Source organism: Puma concolor, chromosome F2 (genome assembly GCF_028749965.1).
Source record: "Puma concolor isolate L17-30 chromosome F2, mPumCon1.1.hap2, whole genome shotgun sequence".
Lineage (NCBI taxonomy): Eukaryota > Metazoa > Chordata > Mammalia > Carnivora > Felidae > Puma > Puma concolor.
In genome coordinates, this window is record NC_141684.1 from 62,399,817 (window position 1) to 62,422,200 (window position 22,384).

A 22,384-nucleotide genomic window follows, 5' to 3' on the forward strand; every position below is an offset into this window, starting at 1 on the left:
TTGATAACACGTGAAAACTATGTCTGAATCAGAGAGCAGTTAATGCAATTATTGAAAGTATTTCCTAGCAGGTTACAAATAAGAAAAGATTAAGAATTTTCTTTGAATGAGTCATCATATTTTTCCTTTTAGACTAATTCAAAATGATTAATTCCCCTAAGTGTCAATTTGCATTCCCCGCCCCCTCCCTTCCAGGAGTGCTGGTTAGTTGTTTGTTAACTCTATTTCACAATACAAAAGCATAAAGAGTTGATCTCCCATCCAGCTTTGGATATTGCTTGAGAGATAAGATTGTTCAAAGGTATTCTGAAGAACTTTACTAACAGTGGATCTTATTCTTAATTATTCATCCATTTCATTTCCGCCTTTGTATATCTAGTAAATCTACATTTTAAAATTCTGAACTGATGAATATTTTAATGAATGTTAATTGCTTCTTATTTCAACAAAAGCAGATTTTGATTTGTGTCTCAAAGTACCTGCTCCACTCAAGATGTTTGTGTTAAACAAAACGACACTGGAAAATTTTGCTGAATTACTTAAATTTGCCACCTGGATTTTCTCCCAGATGAACGGCAAAGAGCTAAAGTGGTCCAAAAAATGTCCTTTGACTTTAAATTACGTATTAAAAGTTTTCAGCAAAATGCAATTTATAGTGTGTGCCGCAAAAAATTTTACGGTTCCCCCCCCTCTGCTGAAAGAGAGAGAGAGAGAGAGAGAGAGAGAAAGGAGGGGCAAATTTCCTTTAAATCCTTAAGTCTCTCCTCCCTCCTCCTCCCTCTCCTCTCTCTCATATCTGACTACCTAAGTCTTAGTAACGTATCTCTAGTAGGTCTGGCAGGATTCAGTTTTCAAAGCCCCCAAATCTAGATCCTCCTTTTTGAAAGTGAAGAAAATGTTGATTTGGGAACGTGGCATTCGACAGAAGGTGAAAAGAAGAACAGGAATGAGGGGAAGGCATGGCGTTCCCATTGCTGGTGACCTACTTCGGGCTATCTGCAGATTGTAAATACATCGTTTATAAGATATTCTAGTTAGTTCGAACCTCTAGACCTGATTGTTCTGTTCCCTCTTCTCACCCCAATTACCATTTCCTAAACTGCAAATAAGCTTCCATAAACCAGAGACATTCCCAGTTCCAAATCCTTTGGTACTTTCAGATTCCATCCGGGACTACTGATACCACCTAAAGGCTTTCGGGAGCATTTAGGACAAGGATTTAAGATTTTGAACCGGAGGCAGCTTTTGGCGACTTCACTGTCTGCGGGTGTGGAGCCTGCAGTTATCAGGGTAGGCGCGCTCTCCGTGCTCTCTGAGCACCAAGCATCCTTGACTGCCAGCCTCGGTCTTCGCCTGGAATCCATTGAGGCTGCACAACCCAGTGCAGGCGCCAAAGTGATCCCTCTGCCCAAATACATGCACCCCACCCCGGGGTGCAGGAGGGAGTGGTGACGATGTCACCTCGTTTCGCATATCTCTGGGTTGGAGCCTGGCTTGTAACCTGTCAAGGCAAGTCCACAAATGCATTAGAGGTCCAACAGGGTACCTGGACCTCCTACACCTAAGTGAGCTGTAATTTTAATAAGCTGGATCCTATTTTGCAGTGCCTCTCACTTCATAGGAAACAGGGAAAAACTGAAAATACCTCGAGCAGAGAAAACAAACTGTTATTTGTGGGCAAGAGAGTTTTGTTTGGTTTTGGTTTTTAGTCTGTGACCGGCGATCTGTTCAAATGTTGGTCCTATAAATACTGGATATTGAATTACCAAAGTTTTTTATTAACTATACAACTAATACGATAATCCTCGAGAGGCTGAAAAGAATCAGAAAATTATTATATTGCACTTACTTTATTAGGATTGTGCAGTTGATCACCTATTAATACATTCTTATTCTGTAATGCAACAGGAATACATCTGTTTTTAACTTGCTGTATAGATCATTAGTCTACCAGTCTTTCTGATCTGTTTCTGCAGTGGCAGAATAAATATCATAATTAGTGCTATTTCTGTGCTTGTATGTTCCACTTTTGTACACGTTCAGAGATGTTATTGGGTCTGCTAATGTGATGCTGGTTTTCAACTCAGGTGATTAGTGTAGGGAATTAAGTGTGTCTACTCATTATCCACTGGAGATGGCAAAGACACAGCAGACAATCAGAATCATAATTCCAAATGAAAATAAAGGATGATTCTTTAAAAGTGTTTAGAAGGGTGCACGGCAGGGCATATTTTCTTTCTTCCTGGCAAGAGTTTGTAACTGGATACGTTAACATTACTGAGAACATGAAAACATGAAACAAAAGTATTGATTCAAGAATTCACTGAAGAATCCCAGGGCACACTGGCTGGTTTTCCTTTATTCTTTCAAAGTACAAGCATTATTGGTTGTTTATGGCAGACAGGTACAACTCGGCTGGTCCTTCCCTTTATGCACGTTTCAATGTACATGAAAGAAAGTGTTATTTGTATTGTTAAACTTACATTATCTCCTCTTTAATTGCATCAGCTGCTAACTAGATCTAGAAATAATGACATTTAAAGGGAAAATGGCAACCATCTCCAGAAGACTAGAGTGTAATGGAGGAATCTAATGAATGTAACCTCATAATCTTCCCTAATGGCTGAGTTTCATCATTCCCACAGATGGAGCTTGGAGAATTAAGAGTGCTGTGCCTCCCCACAGACTCCACAGATTGGCTGGCCAAGGGGAGATTTTTCTTTATGTTGCTTCAATTCACATATTGGCAATGTCTGCTTGAACTATACTAGGAAGACAAAGTGTGTGGCATTAAAAGGTGAAAGTGAAAACCCCGTTATTGCAAAAAGTCTTGCCTGTAGTTTTATACAGTGGAGGCAAAACAAAATCTCTTTGTTGAGAGACGTGGGACCAGGAATTTCAGATTACCTATAAATATTCTTTTAGGTTTAAATTGCAACAGAAAGGGAAATAAGGCTTAACCTCAGGAAAATGAGAGATTTGCACGTGTGTACAACTCGGCTTAGAAATGCCCTTATTCATTTTTTTCTCTCCTGAATGATTGGTAATATTTCCTGGAACTTTTCCTAGTCTAAGGAAATGGAAAGATGTGGGGATCCCGGGTGGGCACACCTACAACAATAGAATAGGAGATGTATTTTTTAAAATACTTGGGTCATAAGAATAGTTTCACTGTTTGATTTCTCCGCTACAATGCCTTCTACCCTAGACATTATACGATGCCCAAATTCATTATTGGTGAAGAAAGCCGGGTGCATGTCAGTCATTTTGTTCCAAGGAAGCCACTTCCTTTCCTTTGTCAAAAAACTATATGTTCATTTACGTACCATAATTGTGAATATGAGCACGGGTTCATGTTTCTCTGATCACGCTGATCATTTAGTCTTGGAAAATATGGACAACAGTGTCTGAGGGAACGCCAATGTCAGGTCCTATCCATATTGTATATGTATTCGATGGGCTTATAATCATGAAATTGAAATTATTTGCTTGGGTCTCATGCAAATCTTAGAAATAGGGAAGAAGGTAGTCGCTGAGGGCTCACTAGAAGAAAAAACAACAAATAATAATAAACATAAGTAATATGTTACCCATATTATTGCCAACACTGGCATTTACTCCTTCAATGATCATTGCACTTCTCTGTGCCAAGCCCTGTGTTGGAGGCAAAAATTGTGAAGGTGCCCCCACAACGAGTGTTCTTTTGGGTCAGATTGTGGTTTTTAAGTTGCTGATCTAAATTTCGATAACACCCCACGTCACTCTCTACCTTCCCCCAAACTTCCGAATCCGTCTTCTGGAGGAGGGTGTCTTTACCTGGAAAAAGCCCCATGGGTCTTCTTGTAGCCCTGGGCTGAGGAATAACGACCTCCCTAGATGCATTAGCAAAGGTGTTGCCCCAGTGAGTGGTAGCTGGGCATCGTTGGACCGCATTCAGCCCATCCAGTTTACTGCCTTGGCAGAAAGAACTGGAGACAGCCTGGGCGAGGCTGAGCGGTCTCGGTTCTTCCGCACTTTGCCCCGCCTCGCCTCGCCTCGTTCCTTCCCGGGACGGTGTACCACGTTCCCCCCAGGGTGGTGGCGGCCCCGGATATTCTACAAGGCTTTAGATGAAGGCAACAGGGCGCTTGGAGTCTGTCTGAGGGTGGAGGTGTGGTCTTGTCTTCAAGTCGTGATGCACGGCACGCACGCTTTTTTCCGGTTAGACTATTTGTTCACGGTGGGGGGTTGGTGGGAGCGATGCTAAGGCTTCTCCAGGCGACCTTTAAGAGCTCCACCCCTGTCTTCAAAAGGAAGGTTTGTACTTGCCCGCGGTTAAGGCCTCCAAAAAAAAAAAAAAAAAAAAAAAAAAAAAAAAAGTGGGGGGATGGCCATAAAGGAGAGAGGAGACTGAGGAGGAAGGCTTTACTCATTGTAACTTTCGGCCGGCGGCAGTTTTTGATCCTAAGGAAAGGGTACGGACCACATTAAACTCCCCAGAACTGCAGAATGAAAACTGAGGTGGGGGTGGGGACTGGAGAACAAGCATTCTCAGAAATCTGTATGGAAGGGAGGAGGGCGAAGAGCTTCTGGTTCTCTGGAGTCTGTTCGTAAAAGGGCATCTGAACTGGGTTTGGGAACATTGTCCCCTGGCCTTGGAGCGCGTGGAGTGGGCGGAAAATATCCTGGCACGTGGTTACGCGTCGGTTAAAGCGGGTGCGGGGCGATTCCGACCTGGCTTCCCGCTCCCGAGTCTGCGACCCCCTGGCTGGGTGTCCACTCATTGAACACAGGTCCAACGACGACTCGCTTCGCGCCAGGCTCTATTCAGGACGCTGGAGAAAACAGCCCTGTCACCTGAGGTCCCTTAACCCCTGGGAACGTCAGTGTCTTCATTGGCAGCGCCGCAGGGTGGGACGGCTGCAGGGCCGCTATGATCCCTTCCAGCTGTCAAATATGACACGGGCGCGAATGGGTGCGCCCTCCGCTGACGGATGAGCCCCCTACTCTCGGCGGTGGGCGGGGAGAAGGACCCGATAGGCCATTTTGCTTCGGTCACTTCTAGGCAGGCGAGATAACAAATGTTCCTGATGCTTAGCCTGCAAGACAAACCTGTTCGAGGGTGTGGGAACTTAACTGATCTCGGCCACAACAGGCTACTTTTCCAAAATATTACGGCAAACCAGGGCGAAATCTCCTCTCAGAAGCATGTCCTTACCTAGCTGACCATCCTTAGTGTATGCACAGGCCTGTGTGCGGCAAGCGGGCCAGCATTAGGCCCCTTACAGCACCAGGCGACTCTTGCCCCGGCCCGGTGTCCCACTCCAGTTTGGCGCTCGGAAGAGAGACCGAATCCAGCCCGCTGGAGCAGGGCCCCCTCTGTGGCGCGGCCGTCGGCCCGCGCCGCCCCGCCCTGCAGAACGGAGACCAGCGCCCGGGGCCCACCTCGGCACCCCGAGCGTCGTCGGCTTCCCGGTCCCAGTGTCCAGCAAAGCCTTTGTGAGCGCCTGCGGTCGCTTCCAGGCTATCTGTTTCTAGCCCGAGCTGAAAATGCAGTGAGAGGACGAGGGACTGCTCGGGCGGCCCCGGCGAGCTGGGCCGCCGGTCACCGAGCGCGCTCTGCAGCGCCAGCGAGGGCCCTTCCGGAGCCCCCGGGGGCCCCGCGCCGGGAGCCGCAGCGCGGGCACCCTCTTCGCGAGTGCCACCTCCCCGACGCTACAGGTGGCGGGCAGGGTGCCCGGCCCAGGCCTCCGACGCCTTCCTCGGCGCGGGTGGAGGGAGAGAGCCTAGCCCGCCTAAGGCCTCTTAATCCCGCCGCCCCAGCTCCTTATTCCCACCTCCCTGGGTAGGTTTAAAGCCTCCCGGTCCTTCTGGCTCATTCCTCGCGCTCCCTCCCCCAGTGCCCCCACCCTGGAGCTCAGAACCTGCGCGCGTGACTTGGCCACCGCGTTGACTAGCCCCGGTCGCTGCGGAGCTTGGGAAGGGGGGGGGGGGGGGGCGGGAAGGGAGGCGGGGAGGGGGAGGGAGGGGCTGGAGGAGATGGAGCCAGGAGAGAGGCCGTGGGTTGGGGCAAAATGATCCTCGCAGGGCTAAGCAAAAGCAGCTGCTGGTAACAGGCGCCACCAGGGAGGGAGAGGGTTTCCCAGCCCCGGTCGCTCGGTGCTGCAGCGGGTGCACAGACGGCCAAAGCAAGCGCACGCGGGAGTGACCCGCAGCAGAGACGCGAGCTCTGTCGGCCCACCAAACCCTCACTGGGACAGAACAGTCCCAGAGGGCTCTCCCGACCAGCCTTCCCCACCAAGGCGTGGTAAAATGCCCCCCCCCCACCACTGCTCCCTCCCGAACGAGCGAGCCGTCTCCCTTCCTTGCTCGCACCCCCAGTGGGGTGCTAGAGGGAGATCAGTCAAAGCTTCACGAGGAGGTGAGGTGGAGGGCGGCAGCTGACGTCCCTGGCCTCCGTCCCCCACACCCAGCGTCCTTGCGGAGACGTGGCCAAACGCTTGGCATTGTTTCCTGAGGTCGAGCAGCAAGGACCCGTTTCACTTAGAAACACCTCTGGTTGTGTCTTTTCCCGTGTACTTCTGAGAAGTGAAATAAGGAAATGACGCCTGCTGCACTTTCAGAAGCTCATATTGGACAAGTGTTTGTAAATGCAAAAAAATAAATAAATAAATACATACATACATAAATACATAAATAAATAAAACTTAGGAAAATTAATAAACACATGGAAATCCACGACAAGCCGTAACAACTGATTTTTATCTACCATTTTATATCCGTCTAGTATCCATCTAAATATAAAAACCCCGCGATTCTATGTAGTTTACATAAACCACAGGTATTTGGCACTTCATCTTGTGTTTTATTCCGATACATTCATGAATTGGCCATGGGCCTTCCAAAAAGACTAAATACATATTTGAATCTTGGAAAAATAAAATTCAGCTCAACTTATTGCATTTACATTTTATGAAGTTTTTTCTTAATTGGGAGAGAGTCCTCTAAAATCCCTTCACCACCCAGTTTGAGTCCTAAGGCTTTCAGCCTCTGGTTCCACTGCTTCAGTGATATCTAGTAATAAAATCTTTGCGGTCCCAGAATATAATCAATCTAGAATTTCTTTCTTTGGATGTTTACATCGTGAGGAGTTTTCGTTACAATCTTGTTAACATGTTTTGTTTAACTCCAGACATGTTAGAAAAGAAAAAGAAAAAAAAACCTGAACGTTCTTATGGAGAGAATATTTTTTCTTCAATCTTGATTTGACTAAGATATCAGGGGTAGCACTTTGATTTATCTTCCCTTTCCAAAGAAAATTTTGTGTTTGAATTTACTTATCAAATGATACATCCACACTGACAGCTTGTCTTTTGATTTTATTGACAATAACATAAACTTTTAGCAAATAAGAAGGTACCTTCTGAAGCAAGGCAGCTTCCAGAAGTATCTCTTTCGCGTGTCTGCCTACCTGTTCAGCTACCCAAAACAGACCATAAAAAGATGTCTTTTCATCCGCACTTCTCTCATTCTTGAAAGCTTCAGACATCTCTAAATAAGTGAAATTCGAATGCCCCATTTGAGGGAGCTTATGCATTATAGGGTCTTGGATTTGGACAAAAGAACTGTTCAAAATCTTTCGAGAAATAATCTCCGTGTATTTAGAAACAGCCTGGGGAACGGCATCTCTCTCTCTGAGGTTCCTCCGCAAAAACCCCCGCTGGCGAGCCGCTTGTACATTTATGTCCGTAGACACGTCACTATTCAGGCCATTATCTTCCCTCTTCCACTTTTATTGGGTAAGCGCAGCTGTGAAGAATCAGAAACTATATATATTGGGAAAGAATAAGGGAGATTCTGGAATTCTAAAGCCGTACCATAATTTCTAGTTTCACTTCTCTCTTCCCCACCTCCCCCACCCTCCTATCCCATTTGCAAGATCACGTGTGCAGTTCTGCATCCCACAGTCTGTTCTCGAATTTCTTATATGGTCCCCCCCCCCCAAGTAGTCAAAAAATAATGCCAAGGGGGAAAAAGGCCTGAAATCAAATTGCAGAGCCACCAGGCAGAGCGACCGGACGCGCCTGCACACAGCACCAGCAACCCAGAGTCTCTGCGGCTTTTCCAAGAGCATCAAAATGTGCCGGCGACCTAGGCTTGAGGAAATAGACGAGGCTTAGGAAAAGAGCTAGACTTCCGTAGAGTGAAGGCGAAATCGGCAGAGAAAAGCCTCCTTTCCGAGGTGAATTTTGCTTAGCTATCTGAGGCCGGCTCACGTCGTTTGGCGGTCTCTGCTTCTGCGATTCCTCCCACGTTGCCACAGCCCCAGTACGCGCGACCCCAGACGGTCTCTCGTTCTGTCTGTCTGTCTGTCTCCCTCTCTCTCTGTCTCTTCCCAAGCTTCCTAGCTCGATTTTCACATCAAGTGAGTCATTCACCATTGATCCTTGCAGCCACGTTCGCAGTATTTCTTGAACAGTAAACACCTCTTTCCAAAGGATTTGATCAGCATTTCTCGCTCACATTTAGTTTTGTACATAGTTTCACACCCCCCTGCGCCTGGCCTCACGGGCAATGCAACTCCATTCGCACAGAGTGCAGGTAAACGCATGGTGCCTTTTGCCTCCATCGATGTCATTGTATCTGATTGCGGGTGAGAATTTCGCGAGTTGCTGGAACGACACCCAAAGCGATTAAATTAATGATTTGAGACTGCTAACAAAATTTTACCTAACTTCAAAGATTAAAAATTGCTGCAAGTGGACGCACTGCAGTCACCACAGGGATCATATTATACACACACACACACACACACACACACACACAGAAGAATAACTCCTTTTTTTCACTCCAACAAACATTTTGCCCCTGCTAATCCAGTAGTTTCCTTAGCTGATCGGGACATGATTTGAGTTTTCCTTTTGCATATATAAATAAATTCTCTGATCTGAAAGGAAATATCTACATCATGTTAGATTTAGGCAAATTATCGAGCTAGGCATTTATTTCAGGATCTACAGCAAATTAAAAAATGAAATCCGGGGATAAGGATTTCAGAGTAAAATGGCCACTAGCTGTCAGCATGCTGTGTGTTCTAAAAAGTGATTGCTAAGATTTCAGTTGGATTCCCCCCTCCCCCCCCCCCCCCCACTTCATAGTCACCATAAATATACTGGTCTGGGGCTATGATTCAGTTAATATAGAGATTTAATATCCTGTCAAAGCACTGGTTTAAATGATGCATAAAGCAATTTTAAGTTTTGTTCCTTCAAGAATACTTTAAGCTATCAAATATTTGTTTGATAAATAGAATACCAAAACAAAGCAAGCAAACACAATGTCTTGTGTTAGGAGAGAAACCACATGGAGGCAAAGAATAAAACAAAGCAAAGAAAAACAGACAAAAACAAAAACAGAAACAGAAGAAGTCAACCCCAATCAGCAATTCAGCTCTCTGAATATCTGACTAATATTCAAGGACACATTAGGTTTTCATTACCAAGAACAGCTCTTAAGTGCCTCTTGTTACATGTTAAGAAATAAAGACAATTACAATGTTGGAAACATAATTTTCCTCACTATAAATATTTTATGCTTATCAAACAAACAGTGGATTGTTTGCTTTCTCCTTTCCACTACTGCTTTGGCACTAATTTTGTCGCTTAGATGGTACTTGGTTTGGATGCAAGGCAAGGCTGTTTGAAAATTATCTTTACAGCTACCTCTGGTACTATTCTTCAGGCTTATTTTTGGCCAAAAGAGAGCTGATTGTTTCCTCTAAATGGCCTCAGCCCACAATCTCTGCTTTTATAGGATAAACCTTTCATGTTACATCTTTTCAATGAATCCAAGCTTTCTTATCCTGGGCTCTCTACCTGTTTAGTTTTATTTTTGCATGATGACAGAACTCACAAAATAGAATCCGTTTTAAGAAAATGTTGATAGTAATTTACAATTGCAAACCAAAAGTCAACAAGAGTACTATCAGCTATCTGCCAAAAACATGGTCAGGAAATAGCAAATGAGATTTAACCTAGATAAGTACAAGTAGTATGTCTGGGGAAATATAATCTAAAAGTCATAAAGTTGAGGTCCAACTTCGTACTCTTCATGAGTCAAACTCCCAGATATTTCCGTTCTGCTGGTCATGAGAGTTTACTTATGGAGAATGCAGTTCTGTTCTAAACTATACCGGAAGAGCAATTATGTTGGTTATATTTTTTTAATGCACCTGCAATTTTATTCTTGGAGAAAAAGGTGCTGTTTTAAAAATTTGCTAGTTGTGAGAAAGAAGAATAAATCTGATGCTTGTTTGTCATATGATATTACAGAAATGTAAAAAGAACAACCAAGCCATTGGCTGTGGAGTGGGGGCAAGAGCAAAGGACTGCCGCATCAAGGAATCATATTCCCCTGAAGCACTTGTTAGATATCATCTCTTTATAAAAGTAAAGGCAGCTCACAAATGGATATGTTAATAAGTAGAATGATCTGGATAAAAGCAAATGGGAAGTTCAGGAAAGCTCCACCTATAACAGTCGTTGAAAATGACTCTATATGCCAAGAGAGAAAAATGATAAAAAGAAAAGAAAAATTGGGCAAATTAGATTAAATTCAGAAAGACTGAATCTCAGTAACTTTGGAAGATTCACCTAAAAGGAAAAGATCAACACAACAGGTATTATTTGTTTTAACTAATCAAAAGTACAATAAAGTTTGCTGTCGTAATTACTTGTGAGACATAGAGAATGGGTAAAACATAACTTGACAATTCATCTTAAGTCTTTGCTTTAGTAGAAAGCTGGCCAAGGATCCTTGTGTTGTATCCCAAACTCGGTTTCCTAAGTTGTAAGTGCATAAAGCTCCCTTTTACTACATACCCCCCAAATCGCTAGTATAAAGAATTTGATAATGTTCTTTACAAGTCTTGATAGGAGGAAATGTATTTGCTAATGTTAGTTAGTCAACAATAAATGGATTAGAAAACTAGCCTTAATGTAGCAAGAAATTAGATGTAAAAGTCAAAACTTATGGCTCACGTAGAAAGTTCACTATGGCTCATGTAATAAGTTCACTATGGCTCATGTAATAAGTTCCTGTCTAGTGTATAAATTTCTCCCTGGTTTACCTCATACCACTTTTTAGTGGATCAACAGGCATAGACCTTAACTTTCAGATCACAGGATATTTCAGTAGACTAAAAATCACAAGTACTTTTTAAAGTATATAGGCCTTAAAGCATAGGGATCAATCTTGTGCATAATATCTCTTGGTATTATTATTCTAGTGCCTTCAATTCATGCTCCCTAGCCAGACATACTCCAGGAGTTAACATGATGCTAACAGTATTAAGTGATTTAGCTAAGTGAAAAAAGAAAGACCGGTACTGGGGGGAAAAATCATTGATCGATTAAAAGTTTCTTTAAATGGCTCCTGCACATAAGAAACTGTCTAACTCACACTTGAAGAGTTGGCTTGACTCTTGGTCGTTCCATATGGTCCAGTCTTCTCCAAATGATGATCACAAGTAAATCTTGATCTAAACTAGTGGGCTGGATCTTCTTTCCCCTTTAAGGAAAACTCCCATTAGGTGCATTTGACAAGTCTTTCGAGATGAAAGTACATTGCCAAACCAAATAATAAAAGGATTTTTAAAGTGTGTGCACGTGTGCGTGTGTGTGCGCGTGTGCGTGTGTGTGCGTGTGTGTGCATCTGCGTGAGTGCACGTGCACGTAAGAGAGAGACAGAGAGAGAGAGAGAAGCCCAAAATTTCTTTTGAATCAGGATTGCTCATAATATACCTAACCTGTCATTGTAGACAGAATACAAATGCTCAAAGAACTACAAAACTTCTGTTGATTTTTGTCCTCTGCCTTCTGTGGATGTGTATTTGAGAGTTTGAATAGGTCCTTGGTTTAAACATATATTTCTGTCACATGTGTTCTATGTTTATGCCATAAACTAGAGTAAAAAATTCTACACTTAAGCAATTTTTGTGCCTTCATGTGCAAGAAACCCTGTCATTTCTTTATTGTACATAGGTAGGTTAGGATAGCAGTTAAGATTAGCATTTTATGACATGTAAACAGCTCAATGTTCTTGGTCCAATATAAACTAACAGATACATAATTGAGTCCTTATGGTAGTTAGTAGTTTTTTACATGGAAATTCTCTTCCTCTCTCTCTCTCTCTCTCCATATATATATATATATATATATATATACATATATATACACACACACACATATATATATACATGTACATATATACATATATGTATATGTATACATATATATGTACATGTATATATGTATGTGTGTGTGTATATATATACACACACACATACATACATATATATATACACACATCGATAGATGAATATAAACATATATTCTCAAGTGGTTATGAATATGTGTTTTATTGGATCTTGGCTTGGTGTTACAAAGGACACTTATATTTTTATTGAAAATTTTATTCATACTTGTATTCTTGTCAAATGGAAAAATACGTATATTTTATGTTAAAAATAAACCTATCTTAGGTGGTATCATGCATTTGCAGATTGTGACCCCATGCCCAGACAGGACTACAAATCCACACTGTGCCTGTGACTGATTTGGGATTTGGATTTCTGATTTGGCAGAGAGATGTGTAAAAACCTCAAGTAGTCAACAGCTCCCTATTGGCTGTGCATCTGAGGGGCTCAAGAGCATTGTTTATTCCAGCAAGTGTCTGGAATACATTATACTCAATAAATTGGCTCCTGCTACTCCCGTTTTGGAGAATATGAAGAATTTGTATACTGCACTAAAATAAATGTACTTTGCCCAAATAGCAATTTTCCTTAATAGGAAATTCTGAATATGACTTTATCTTCTGAATCTAGTGCTGCCAATATTTTAAACACATGGCCTTTCCTAAAGAGCAGTAATGAAATAATTCTTCACACCTTCAAGTTCAGAAACTGGTTCAAAATTTAGCTATTTTTATCCAAAGACCATATGAATCTAGGTTTTGAGATGTTAGAAAAATAAAATGGTAGAATATTTGGGTTTGGAGCTGTTCTATATATATTTTTAAAGAAATATTAGAATCAGGGATCAAAAGACTCTTTGTATTAATACATAAAATTTTAGATTATATGTTATTACTTCTAAATTACAAAGATTGATTTTTTAAATACGATTTTCAAATAAATACCATGCCTGTAGTCTTTGACAAAAGAAACTTTCATTGCTTTTGGTGAGTTCATAGCAGATACTTATATTTGGTATTTTGGCGTTTTTGTTACTTCCTCCTTAAATAAAACTTTTGATTACCTGAGCTCTAAAAGACTCTGGATTTGCTTTTTTATATCATATTTTTTTATATTCATAATGAGAAAGGATAAGCAATAGATTCAAAAAGGCAAGGTCGTCCTCATCAACTGGCTGATTTGGTTATTATTTCTATTTGGACAAGGTATTGGGGAATTACTGAGTTAACATAATTTATCAGTACACTGACTTGTAGGCAAAATCCTCTCACCTGACATACATGGTCTATTTTGGAAAGTTTCAGGGTCTGCACACTAATAAACATCCAACAGTTTAGGACCCCTAATCCGTGTTTGTGTATCTTTCTATTTATTTCCTGCATTGTTGGTCTTATCTCAATCTATAACCTATGGTCTTTGAAGGTGAAGGATTCTGACTCTAACTTCATGGTATCTCATACAAGCCAGCAGATACTTGACTCATAAACAACAGCAAAGCATGTGACTCTAGATGAGTTTGCCAGAGTATGCACAATTATATCTGTATTCATACCGTGCTTTAGACTTTCCGAGGGCCTTTTGCCTACATGATCTCATTCGATGTGAATAATTGAGTGACGATGCGGAAGGCATTTTATTTGAGAGCGAGAGAGAGAACTGCAAACATTTTAATGCTGCTCACTGGGAAGCATGAGTCCTTATAAGAGCAAATCATCAAAGTGTCTGCAAATCCTTCACTGTTTGTGATTGGATTCCCTAATCAAGTAAGCGGAAGTTGCCAAAGAAGGAGGAGCTCAGATTACTGGCCTCTGAGGGAGGTTTCATCCAATGCTGAAATACTTTACAGGTTGAATCCAGGTTGGCCCTAGCCCCCATCAACTCAAAGATACAGAGGGACTTGGAGGTTACAGAAACTTCCACCTACCCTCCCCAAGTGTTCCTCGATGCAAAGAAAGGCAAAAGTCCTTAAGTTACAGTACTTACCTTTAAGACCACTTATAAAATTATGCGAATCTCTGATGTTTTAATAAGTTTCAGTCTGACGACTTAAGCACTTCAAGGTGCTCCCCACCCACCAGGAAAAAAAAAAAAAATCACCATGTCACTCGGCCTGTCTGTCCCTACAGGCCCACCTCAAGCACACCTAACTGCCCCACGCTGACAGACCAACCCCCCTCCACCCTCACCCTGAGTTTAAACACGGCCAAGGCTGAGGAGTCCTAGACACCCCGCGGGGCGTGGGCAGCAGGCCCAGGCTCCAGCTCCTGTGCGGAGGGGAGTCGGGGCCCAGGGAGGGGACTGGGGGCCGGGAAGGGGGGACTGGGAAGACCGGGGGTGCCGGGAAGAGGGTTCCCCTCGCCAGCGCCGGCCCTGGTGTCGCTGCGCACTCGGAGCCGCGCAAAGGGCGCCCCTCAACCCGGAGGCACGGGCGCATTTCAGAAGGAGAGAAAGAAAAAAGCCACCACCGGCTCGAATTTCTGGAAGCCAGAGCCGTTTTTTGCCCTAAACAACGAGACAGAACCCCTCTAAGCGCTGTCCTGGCCTCTCCGTTACCCATTTTCGGTTTGTTTTCGGAAGAACCGGTTCCTCAGCCCCGCGTCGCCGCAGTTGGGACCCGAGTAAGTCCAGCCGCCGGGACCCTGTCGCCAGCCACCCTCCCCTCGCGCGCTCTCTTCCCACCTTCGCCCGCGGCGGCTGCGCTCCGGCCCCTGCCCGGGCTGCCCGGCCGCTTTGGCCTCCAGTCCGGTTGCAGTGACGGGGAGAGACTTTGTTGTGAAACTGAATCTGACCCTCTGGCTTCCAGGCAGCGGCCGAGAGCCCGGGGCTGCGGCCCCACCCGGGGCGGGAGGGCGGCAATGGGAGCCCGGGGAGCCGCGGAGGGGGCGCCGCCGCCGCCGCCGCCGCCGCCGCCGCCGCCGGGGTCCCGACCCCCAGGCGAGCGCGCGCGCCGCCCGCACCCCAGCCCGCCGGCCTCGTCCGAGGCGCGGGCACCGCCGCCAGGTACGCAAGGCCACCTGGAAGGGCGCGGCGGTGCGCTCAGTGCTGGGGACGCGCGTCGCCCCTTTGCCTGGAAGCCTTGGGGCGCCCGCTGCACGTGGAGGGCTGTGTCTGGGGCCGGTTTGTTTTCCTTCCGGGAGGTGGTGACTGATTGGGACGTCGGGGGACCGAGGGGGGTCATCTTGGCCCTATTTGATGTTGTGATTGCTGTCTTGGACGTGTGCTTGCGCTCGAAGCTCCAGTAATGGAAAACATTTGGGGAGCAGTTGAGGCAAGCAGATATTTATATTTAGTGCTTTCTAGCCCCCCTCCCGTCCCCAGGATTCCTTACTGTGGCTGAAAGTGAGTCGGTTGGTCCAAATCAAAGAGGCCAGTTAGAAGTAGCAGATGAATTGGAGAGGTCAACAATGGTGACCCATTATTATTTCTAGGAATAATTAAGAAGCTGATGAGAAATAGACAGGATCTCTGCTTTGCCTTCGGTGAGTTTGGGGGGAGGTGGGGACAATGCCTCCAGTACAGACAATTTTTATTGTTTTCTTCATGTTCAGACCCACCCAACATTTTTCTTGTGGCCACACTGATGAATGCTAGCCAAATAAGTCATCTCATAAGACCCAAAGCCTCTTCCAAAAATCTGGGTGGGAGGAGGACTCAAACCTGTAGAGAAGTGCTAGTTAATTACCTGTTCAGAAGAATCAAAGCAAGTGCATACTCAGCACACAAAGTCGCAGCTATGAGTGAGAAGTGCTACAATAATGTAGAAGCAGGATGTCCATATAGAACAAGAGGGCATTCTTCCATTCTCTTCAGAGACCCCAAGTGTGCCGTATGTCAGGCTCTGAGCTGTTCAGTGAGCCAACACTGGGAAAGGTGCCATGTACCAAGCATCGAGTTACATGGGTAAAAATGGGTAAAAACGCTCTTGAAGGAGCAGTGTGGTGGACAGTTGTGACCTCATGTGATTAGTACTCTAATGGGCGAAGTCACAGGTGTGCAAGGCTTCCTGGAAGAGAGGACTGAATGAGCCTTGCAAGGTAGGCAGGAGTCTGGGTGGACAGTGTGTCCTCTAGGCAGTGTGTCCACTGTCCTCTAGACAGTGTGTCCTTTGGCACCAGAGGCATTTAGAAGTAACCTGGAGTGGCTGTGGGTGAGCAGGAGGGACCTGGGATGTGGTAGAGATGTGCAGGGGTGGTAACTGGGGCCAGCTTGGAAAGGATTTGGTTATCAGACCACATCAGACTGAATCAGACTTGTTCTCTGCTTTGGGAGAGAGCACAATCTAACAAGTTTCATAATTTTGGAACATGTAAAGGCCTTGGAGAGAAGGCAGAGCACTGTGCTAATTAAGATCAGTTACAAAATAGGAACTGTGAAAAAAATCTGTTAGTGGGATTATTTAGCCCATAAAAAAGTCAAGGTGTTCACAACAGGTAATTCAAGAGAGGGAGTGCTATGATAACAGTATTGTTTTACTAATTGTTATATTAGTAACCTGAAATACAGCTTCTAAAAGTGTCTGATTGTTCTTAAGCAGTTGACTTACATGATAATTTTTGGAAGTAAATACTAGAGACAATTAGGCATATTGGGTTATCGTTTTATGACCTTTCATCCCTTACAAAATACTTATCATCTGCTCAACACAAATTTAGTGAATGTGTACTAAGTGTAGGATGCATTTTCAATCATCTCTATCCTATTGGATGGTATTAATGTCATCATATAGGTGAGGAAACAGGCTCAGAGAGGTGAATTTTTCCAAGGTCACAGAGCTGGTAAGTGTCAGAGTTACCAACTGCAGCCCTCGTCCTCCTTCTCTAAGCCTTCAGTAGTCTTTTTCACCCTTTGACTCATCAGGACTAACTCTGTTTTTGGCTTTCTCCCCTTTATCATTTCTATCAGCGACTTGAAAGTTGCAAGCTAAAGCCGTGGTTTTTAGGTTGGTGCATTACGTAAAGCTGGAACGGATGCATCAGTCATTGGCTTGCAGAACCCTGAGTCACAGAACAGCGAGTGAGCTTGATTGACACGCAGAAATTAACAAAATGAGAATTTCACAGAGATGAGTCAGTTCCTCAAATAGAGAATAGAGGGATAATGCCTTGAAAATAGGTCATTTGCCCAAGAGTTTGAGTGTCCCTAAGCTCAGTACGGTGTTTGCATCCAGGGACCACTGGCCAACAGATATGTCCTGTGGAGGGAGATCAGAAAGTTAAGTAACTCATTTTAAAAAAGATATTTTGGGCCTAGAAAGGAGAGCCCTTAGGGGATATTATTAATCTTAAATGTTTCAAGAACTACTTTGTATAGGAGGGTATTGAAATATGTTTGTGTCTGTGCAGAAGAAAAACTGATTTTAGAGAAAGGGGCTTTGATGGGTCTATTTCAGCTCAGTTTAAGGGAGCACCACCTAAAGGTTAAACCTTCCAGTTGTGGACCAAGCTTGCCAAGTTGGTGAATTTCTGTCCCCGGAAGTGTTCATGCAGAAGCGGGTTGGCTGCCTGTAAAGGATGTTTTATTTATTTATTTATTTATTTATTTATTTATTTATTTATTTAAAAAAAGTTTTAATGTTTATTTATTTTTGAGAGAGAGAGAGAGAGAGAGAGAGAGAAGGGGAGGGGCAGAGGGAAAGGGAGACACAGAATTGTAAGCAGGCTCCAGGCTCTGAGCTGTCAGCACGGAGCTCAATGCAGGGCTGGAACTCGCGAACCGTGAGATCATGACCTGAGCCAAAGTGGAACTCTTAACCAATTGTACCCAGGTGCCCCTGTAAAGAATGTTTTAGATGACTCCCACTCTACATGGGAATTTGGATTCCACAACTTCCTTCTGTGGCCCCATCACATCTCATACCATGTATATCCCTGTGGATTATGTCACCTATTTGTTTTTGATGGAATTGAGGGGAGGCAGATTTCTGAAACTTTTTTAGCTTTGCTGTAATGTAAGTTACCCTTTGATTTTAAGGAAAGAGTGAGATTCATGAAACCCTGAGCCAGTACATCTTTTCTGACAGCTTAATGCTTTCTCCATTACTGTCTTTATTTTCGATGTTTTGGCCTCTGAGACGTAGTCCTGCAATCTTATTACATCAAGTAATCCTTTCTCTGGTCAAGAAGCAAGTAAGAGTCAGCATCCAGGAAATGAAGAAAATGCTTTGCTAAACTTTAGTTGTGATTGTCAAGGGGAAGGGAATAGTGTTGGAGCAGAGCAGAGAGGTGTTTATACTCTAGTTTCTCCTAAACTGGCACATGTAATACACATTAGCTTTAAGGTCTAATGATGAACATACGTTACCTAATGAGCTGGACATTGAAGTCTATGCCTATATCCGTGGCTAAAATTGCCTCTGAATTTTAGCAGAAATGGCATAAGAGTCTGAGAAATAAATCTTTCCATTTTATTTTTTAGAGATAAACCTGCTTTTTAAATTTTGATAACTGAATTTTTTGTAGGCCAAATACTTTATGAATCTGACCCAGGGTATTACTGAAAACCGGACCACCATTCAACATTCAAATTTAACTCTTTAAAAAATAAAACCTTCAGAATCATAACTATTGACATGCCAGTTGAGCCTTAACGGTAAACAACATTATGTACTTTTTAATCCTCACCTCTTAAACCAAGGATATGTGGTTTAAGGCGCCCTTTTCGGGGGCGCCTAGGTGGCTTAGTCAATAAAGCATCCGACTTCATCTCAGGACATGATCTCAGAGTCCACGGGCTAGAGCCCTGCATTGGGCTCTCTGGTGACAGCGCAGAGCCTGGAGCCTGCTTCGGATTCTGTGTCTCCCTCTCTCTCTGCCCCTCCCCTGCTTTCTCTCTCTCTCTTTCTCTCTCAAGGATAAATAAACATTAAAAGAAAGAAAGAAGGAAAGAAGGAAAGAAGGAAAGAAGGAAAGAAAGAAAGAAAGAAAGAAAGAAAGAAAGAAAGAAAGAAAGAAAGAAAAAGAAAGCCCCTTTGCACTTTTACACCTGAAAGTGAACATTATTGTTGGACCCATATAGTTTACTCAAGCAGGAGTGAATATCACCTGTGTTAGAGGCGAGTGTTGGTGGATAAACAGTTAGATAAAGATCAGCACTAATGTCATGTTTTATTCGGAGGGGCAGGGACTATTATGTCCAGTGGAGAAGGCCGTCATCATCAAAACGTTAATTCCTTGATGGTGCTGGAAAAAAGAGGTTGACAACTGAAAAGAAACGTGAATTGGGGCACATTTAAAAAAAACCAAGCTGAAGTGTATAGTTCAATGAGTTTTGATAATCATTTTCGCTCATGTCACCACTACAGTCAAGGTAGAGAACACTTGTAAGTGCCCCAGATGGTTCCCTCGTGCCCCTTTACAGTCCATCCGCCACTTTCCACCCCCTGGGCTCTGGCCCCAAGCAGCCACTGTCCTGCTTTCCATTCCTATGGGTGAGTTTTTCGTGGTGTATTTTTAACACCTTCGGAGGTATTTAATGGTAGATCTTCCTATATAAGAGAAAAGGAGTTGGTGTTTCATATCTCCTCTTTGCCTTCTGAATGAAGTGAGAACATTCATCATTTAGTTCTAGTCATTTACTTAATTTAAACAGCAGAAAAACATACCCCCTGAATGGTACCAATGTAGTTGGCTACCAGTTATTCTAGACCTTGTTTTTTTTTTACCTTTATTTATTTATGTTGAGAGAGCAAGAGAAAGGGAGGGGCAGAGAGAGAGAGCGAGAGAGTCCCAAGCAGGCTTCACACTATCAGCGAGGAGCCCGATGTGGGGCTTGAACTCGTGAATTGTGAGATCATGACCTGAACTGAGATCAGGAGTTTGATGCTTAACCAACTGAGCCACGCAGGCGCCCTGTAGACCTTATTGTTTTAAAACTGAAACTATAGTCTCTGTAGGTTGAGAAACTATTTCCGTGATACATTTTTTTAAAAAAACTACATCCCCGGAGGACTGACAATACCCTCAATCCAGCAGATACAGCAGAATTAATATACCAGCCCAGTGAAATTTTAGATGAATTTCTCATTTGTGATTGTGGTGGTTTTTTTTTTTAAGGTTTATTTAGTTTTAAGAGAGAGAGAGACAAGGGGGGAGGGATGAGAAGGAGGAGGGGCAGAGAGTGAAAGAGAGAGAGAGAGAATCTGAAGCAGCCTCCTTGGGGCTCGAACTCACAAACCATGAGATCACAATTTGAGCCAAAGTCAGACAGCTGACTGCCTGAGCCACCCAGGGGCCCCTGTGATTTATATTTGTAGCTTATTTTCTCTTGGATGCCTGCATTTCTTCATTACATATGAGATTTATAGGCCTGTGGTTCCTAAGCAACATGCTACCACACAACCATGGTTCCTCAAATCCCTCGTGGATTTGCCACCAATCATAATCAGTGGGCACCATTTACTATTTCTATGCTTGAATATAAATTATTTTATGACAGGGGCACCTGGGGTGGCTCGGTCAGTTAAGCATCTGACTCTTGATTTCGGCTCGGGTCATGATCTCCCAGTTCCTGAGATTGAGCCCCCGTCAGGCTCTGTGCTGATAGCATGGAGCCTGCTTGGAATTACCTCTGTCCCTCTCTCTGTCCCTCCCCCCTGCTTGTACTCACATGCACTCTCTCTCTCTCTCTCTCTCAAAATAAATTTAAAAAGTTAAAAAATGGTTTTATGACAATGGTCGTCAGACTCCACCAACCGAGTCGTGTGGCATGGTGATTCACCTTGCTGAAAGAAGAGGAGAGAGTGATCAGGATGGTAATGAAAGATCCCATATTTACTGGAATGAGGTTTGACTTTTCATCTGGAGTTCACGAGAGCAGATCGTATTCAAAGAGCAATGCTGAGTGGAAGAGAGAGCAAGTGACCGATGCGGGAGATCAGCACAGTGAAGGTCTGCATCGTGATTTGGTTAAGGCTTTCAAACGCCCAGCCGCAGTTTTTCATATTCAAATGTTCGTCCGTGAACACAAAAATTTGGTACGTTTCGATATGGGAAGATTCACGAATGCGGTCGAGATTGCAGGATCTGTGGGAGCAATTTCCTTTGAATATCCTTAAAATATGAATTTCATGTTGCATCTTCTCGTACTAGGGCCACTGTTATATGTGAGAGAAATCTGAATAAGTGAATTTGACCTCACTTTACAAGAATTACTCCTTTCAGACACCAGACCGTTTGATCCTCTGATTACCCCGTTTGGAATTTGTGCTTAAAGAAAGCATTAAAAAGAAGGCGAAGAGCTTGATGAATGCAGATGTTGAACTGTTGGATGCCATAGTGCAAGAGTGAAACAAACCCCAAATCTCCCACCTTATGGGATTATCTCCCTGATGGAACATAAATTACAGGGGCATTAAGAATGACAAATATAGACTGTAAAATGCTTATGCAACAAGGTTCAGAGAAACCGAAAACCAAGCAAGCCTGATGATTCGCTGTGATTATAGTTTCCTAAAGTAAGTTGAGTTGATGGGACTGTGGGCATGTTTCTCTAGAGTTTTCTTAATATTGTCCATGTATGAAGTGCTACATTAAAATACTGTGTAGGTCTGCCGCTCTCTCAAAACGTAGTTTGAGTTGAACTTCAGTTGCTCGATAAACACATGCCATTAATTTTCCTAATTGGTTTCAACTCATTTGATTGTCCCCACGCTTTCCATTCTTCATCTGAAATGAGAAGGAAGTTACATATGGTGGAAGCAGAAATCTGGTCGTATTTGGATAGAAGTTCTATAATGAATAGACAGGCCTCATGCTTAAAACAGTAGTACCAGGAAATCAGTGGAATAGCTATAAGAGCAAATTGTTGTGGACATTTATTTCTATGGAAACTTTATCTCCAGCTGGAGAAGATATTCACCAACATAGAGCTGAACTTGTTTTTTTTCAATGAATGGCTTCAGTGGCTGGATGTGCTCCTTAACAATCTAAGAGATGATTGCGTATCTGCTTTCTGAATCTCACTCACCTATGTCTCTTTTATATAACCACATTTCTTAGGAAGGTGAGTAAAGCAAAGTAGAGGTGACAGTGCCACACGGCCTCTTGTGGCTTTGGGAACCATGGAATTGCCCGCTGAGTAGGTCCCTGGAGGTCATTCATCCGGGGGTTAGTTTCACTGCAGGCTTCTGTTTGTAAATTTTCTTAAAGACCC

General features: G+C 43.6%; 2 protein-coding genes across 7 annotated transcripts in view; one reads left to right on the top strand and one right to left on the bottom strand.

The window, feature by feature from the left end:
• Positions 1 to 6,823: 6,823 nt before the first annotated feature.
• On the bottom strand, positions 6,824 to 20,940 carry LOC147572056 (uncharacterized). Its single transcript, XM_086695168.1, has 5 exons — positions 20,926 to 20,940; positions 14,915 to 15,420; positions 11,440 to 11,547; positions 8,418 to 8,651; positions 6,824 to 7,788 (listed from the first exon to the last, which is right to left on the bottom strand). The coding sequence occupies exons 1-5, from the start codon at positions 20,938 to 20,940 to the stop codon at positions 7,752 to 7,754; spliced, it is 900 nt and encodes a 299-aa protein (XP_086551294.1). The 3' UTR covers positions 6,824 to 7,751.
• EYA1 (EYA transcriptional coactivator and phosphatase 1) overlaps positions 14,587 to 22,384 on the top strand; it is a 354,818-nt gene continuing 347,020 nt past the window's right edge. For 2 of the 6 annotated variants that reach the window (XM_086695347.1, XM_086695348.1), the window contains exon 1: positions 14,752 to 14,853. The gene's annotated coding sequence lies outside the window, so the exon portion shown is untranslated. Of the gene's footprint in view, positions 14,854 to 22,384 lie in introns of all 6 variants that reach the window. The other 4 variants (XM_086695346.1, XM_025923021.2, XM_086695354.1 and 1 more) reach the window with 3 other exon arrangements.

Bases quoted from the DNA above. Each gene is read 5' to 3' on its own strand.
- LOC147572056 (XM_086695168.1), bottom strand. The intron at 8,652-11,439 runs GTGAGTTAGACA...GTGTCGTTCCAG, and splicing joins GTCAAGCCAACTCTTCAAGT to CAACTCGCGAAATTCTCACC. The intron at 7,789-8,417 runs GTGAATGACTCA...GATTCTTCACAG, and splicing joins CGTGGCTGCAAGGATCAATG to CTGCGCTTACCCAATAAAAG.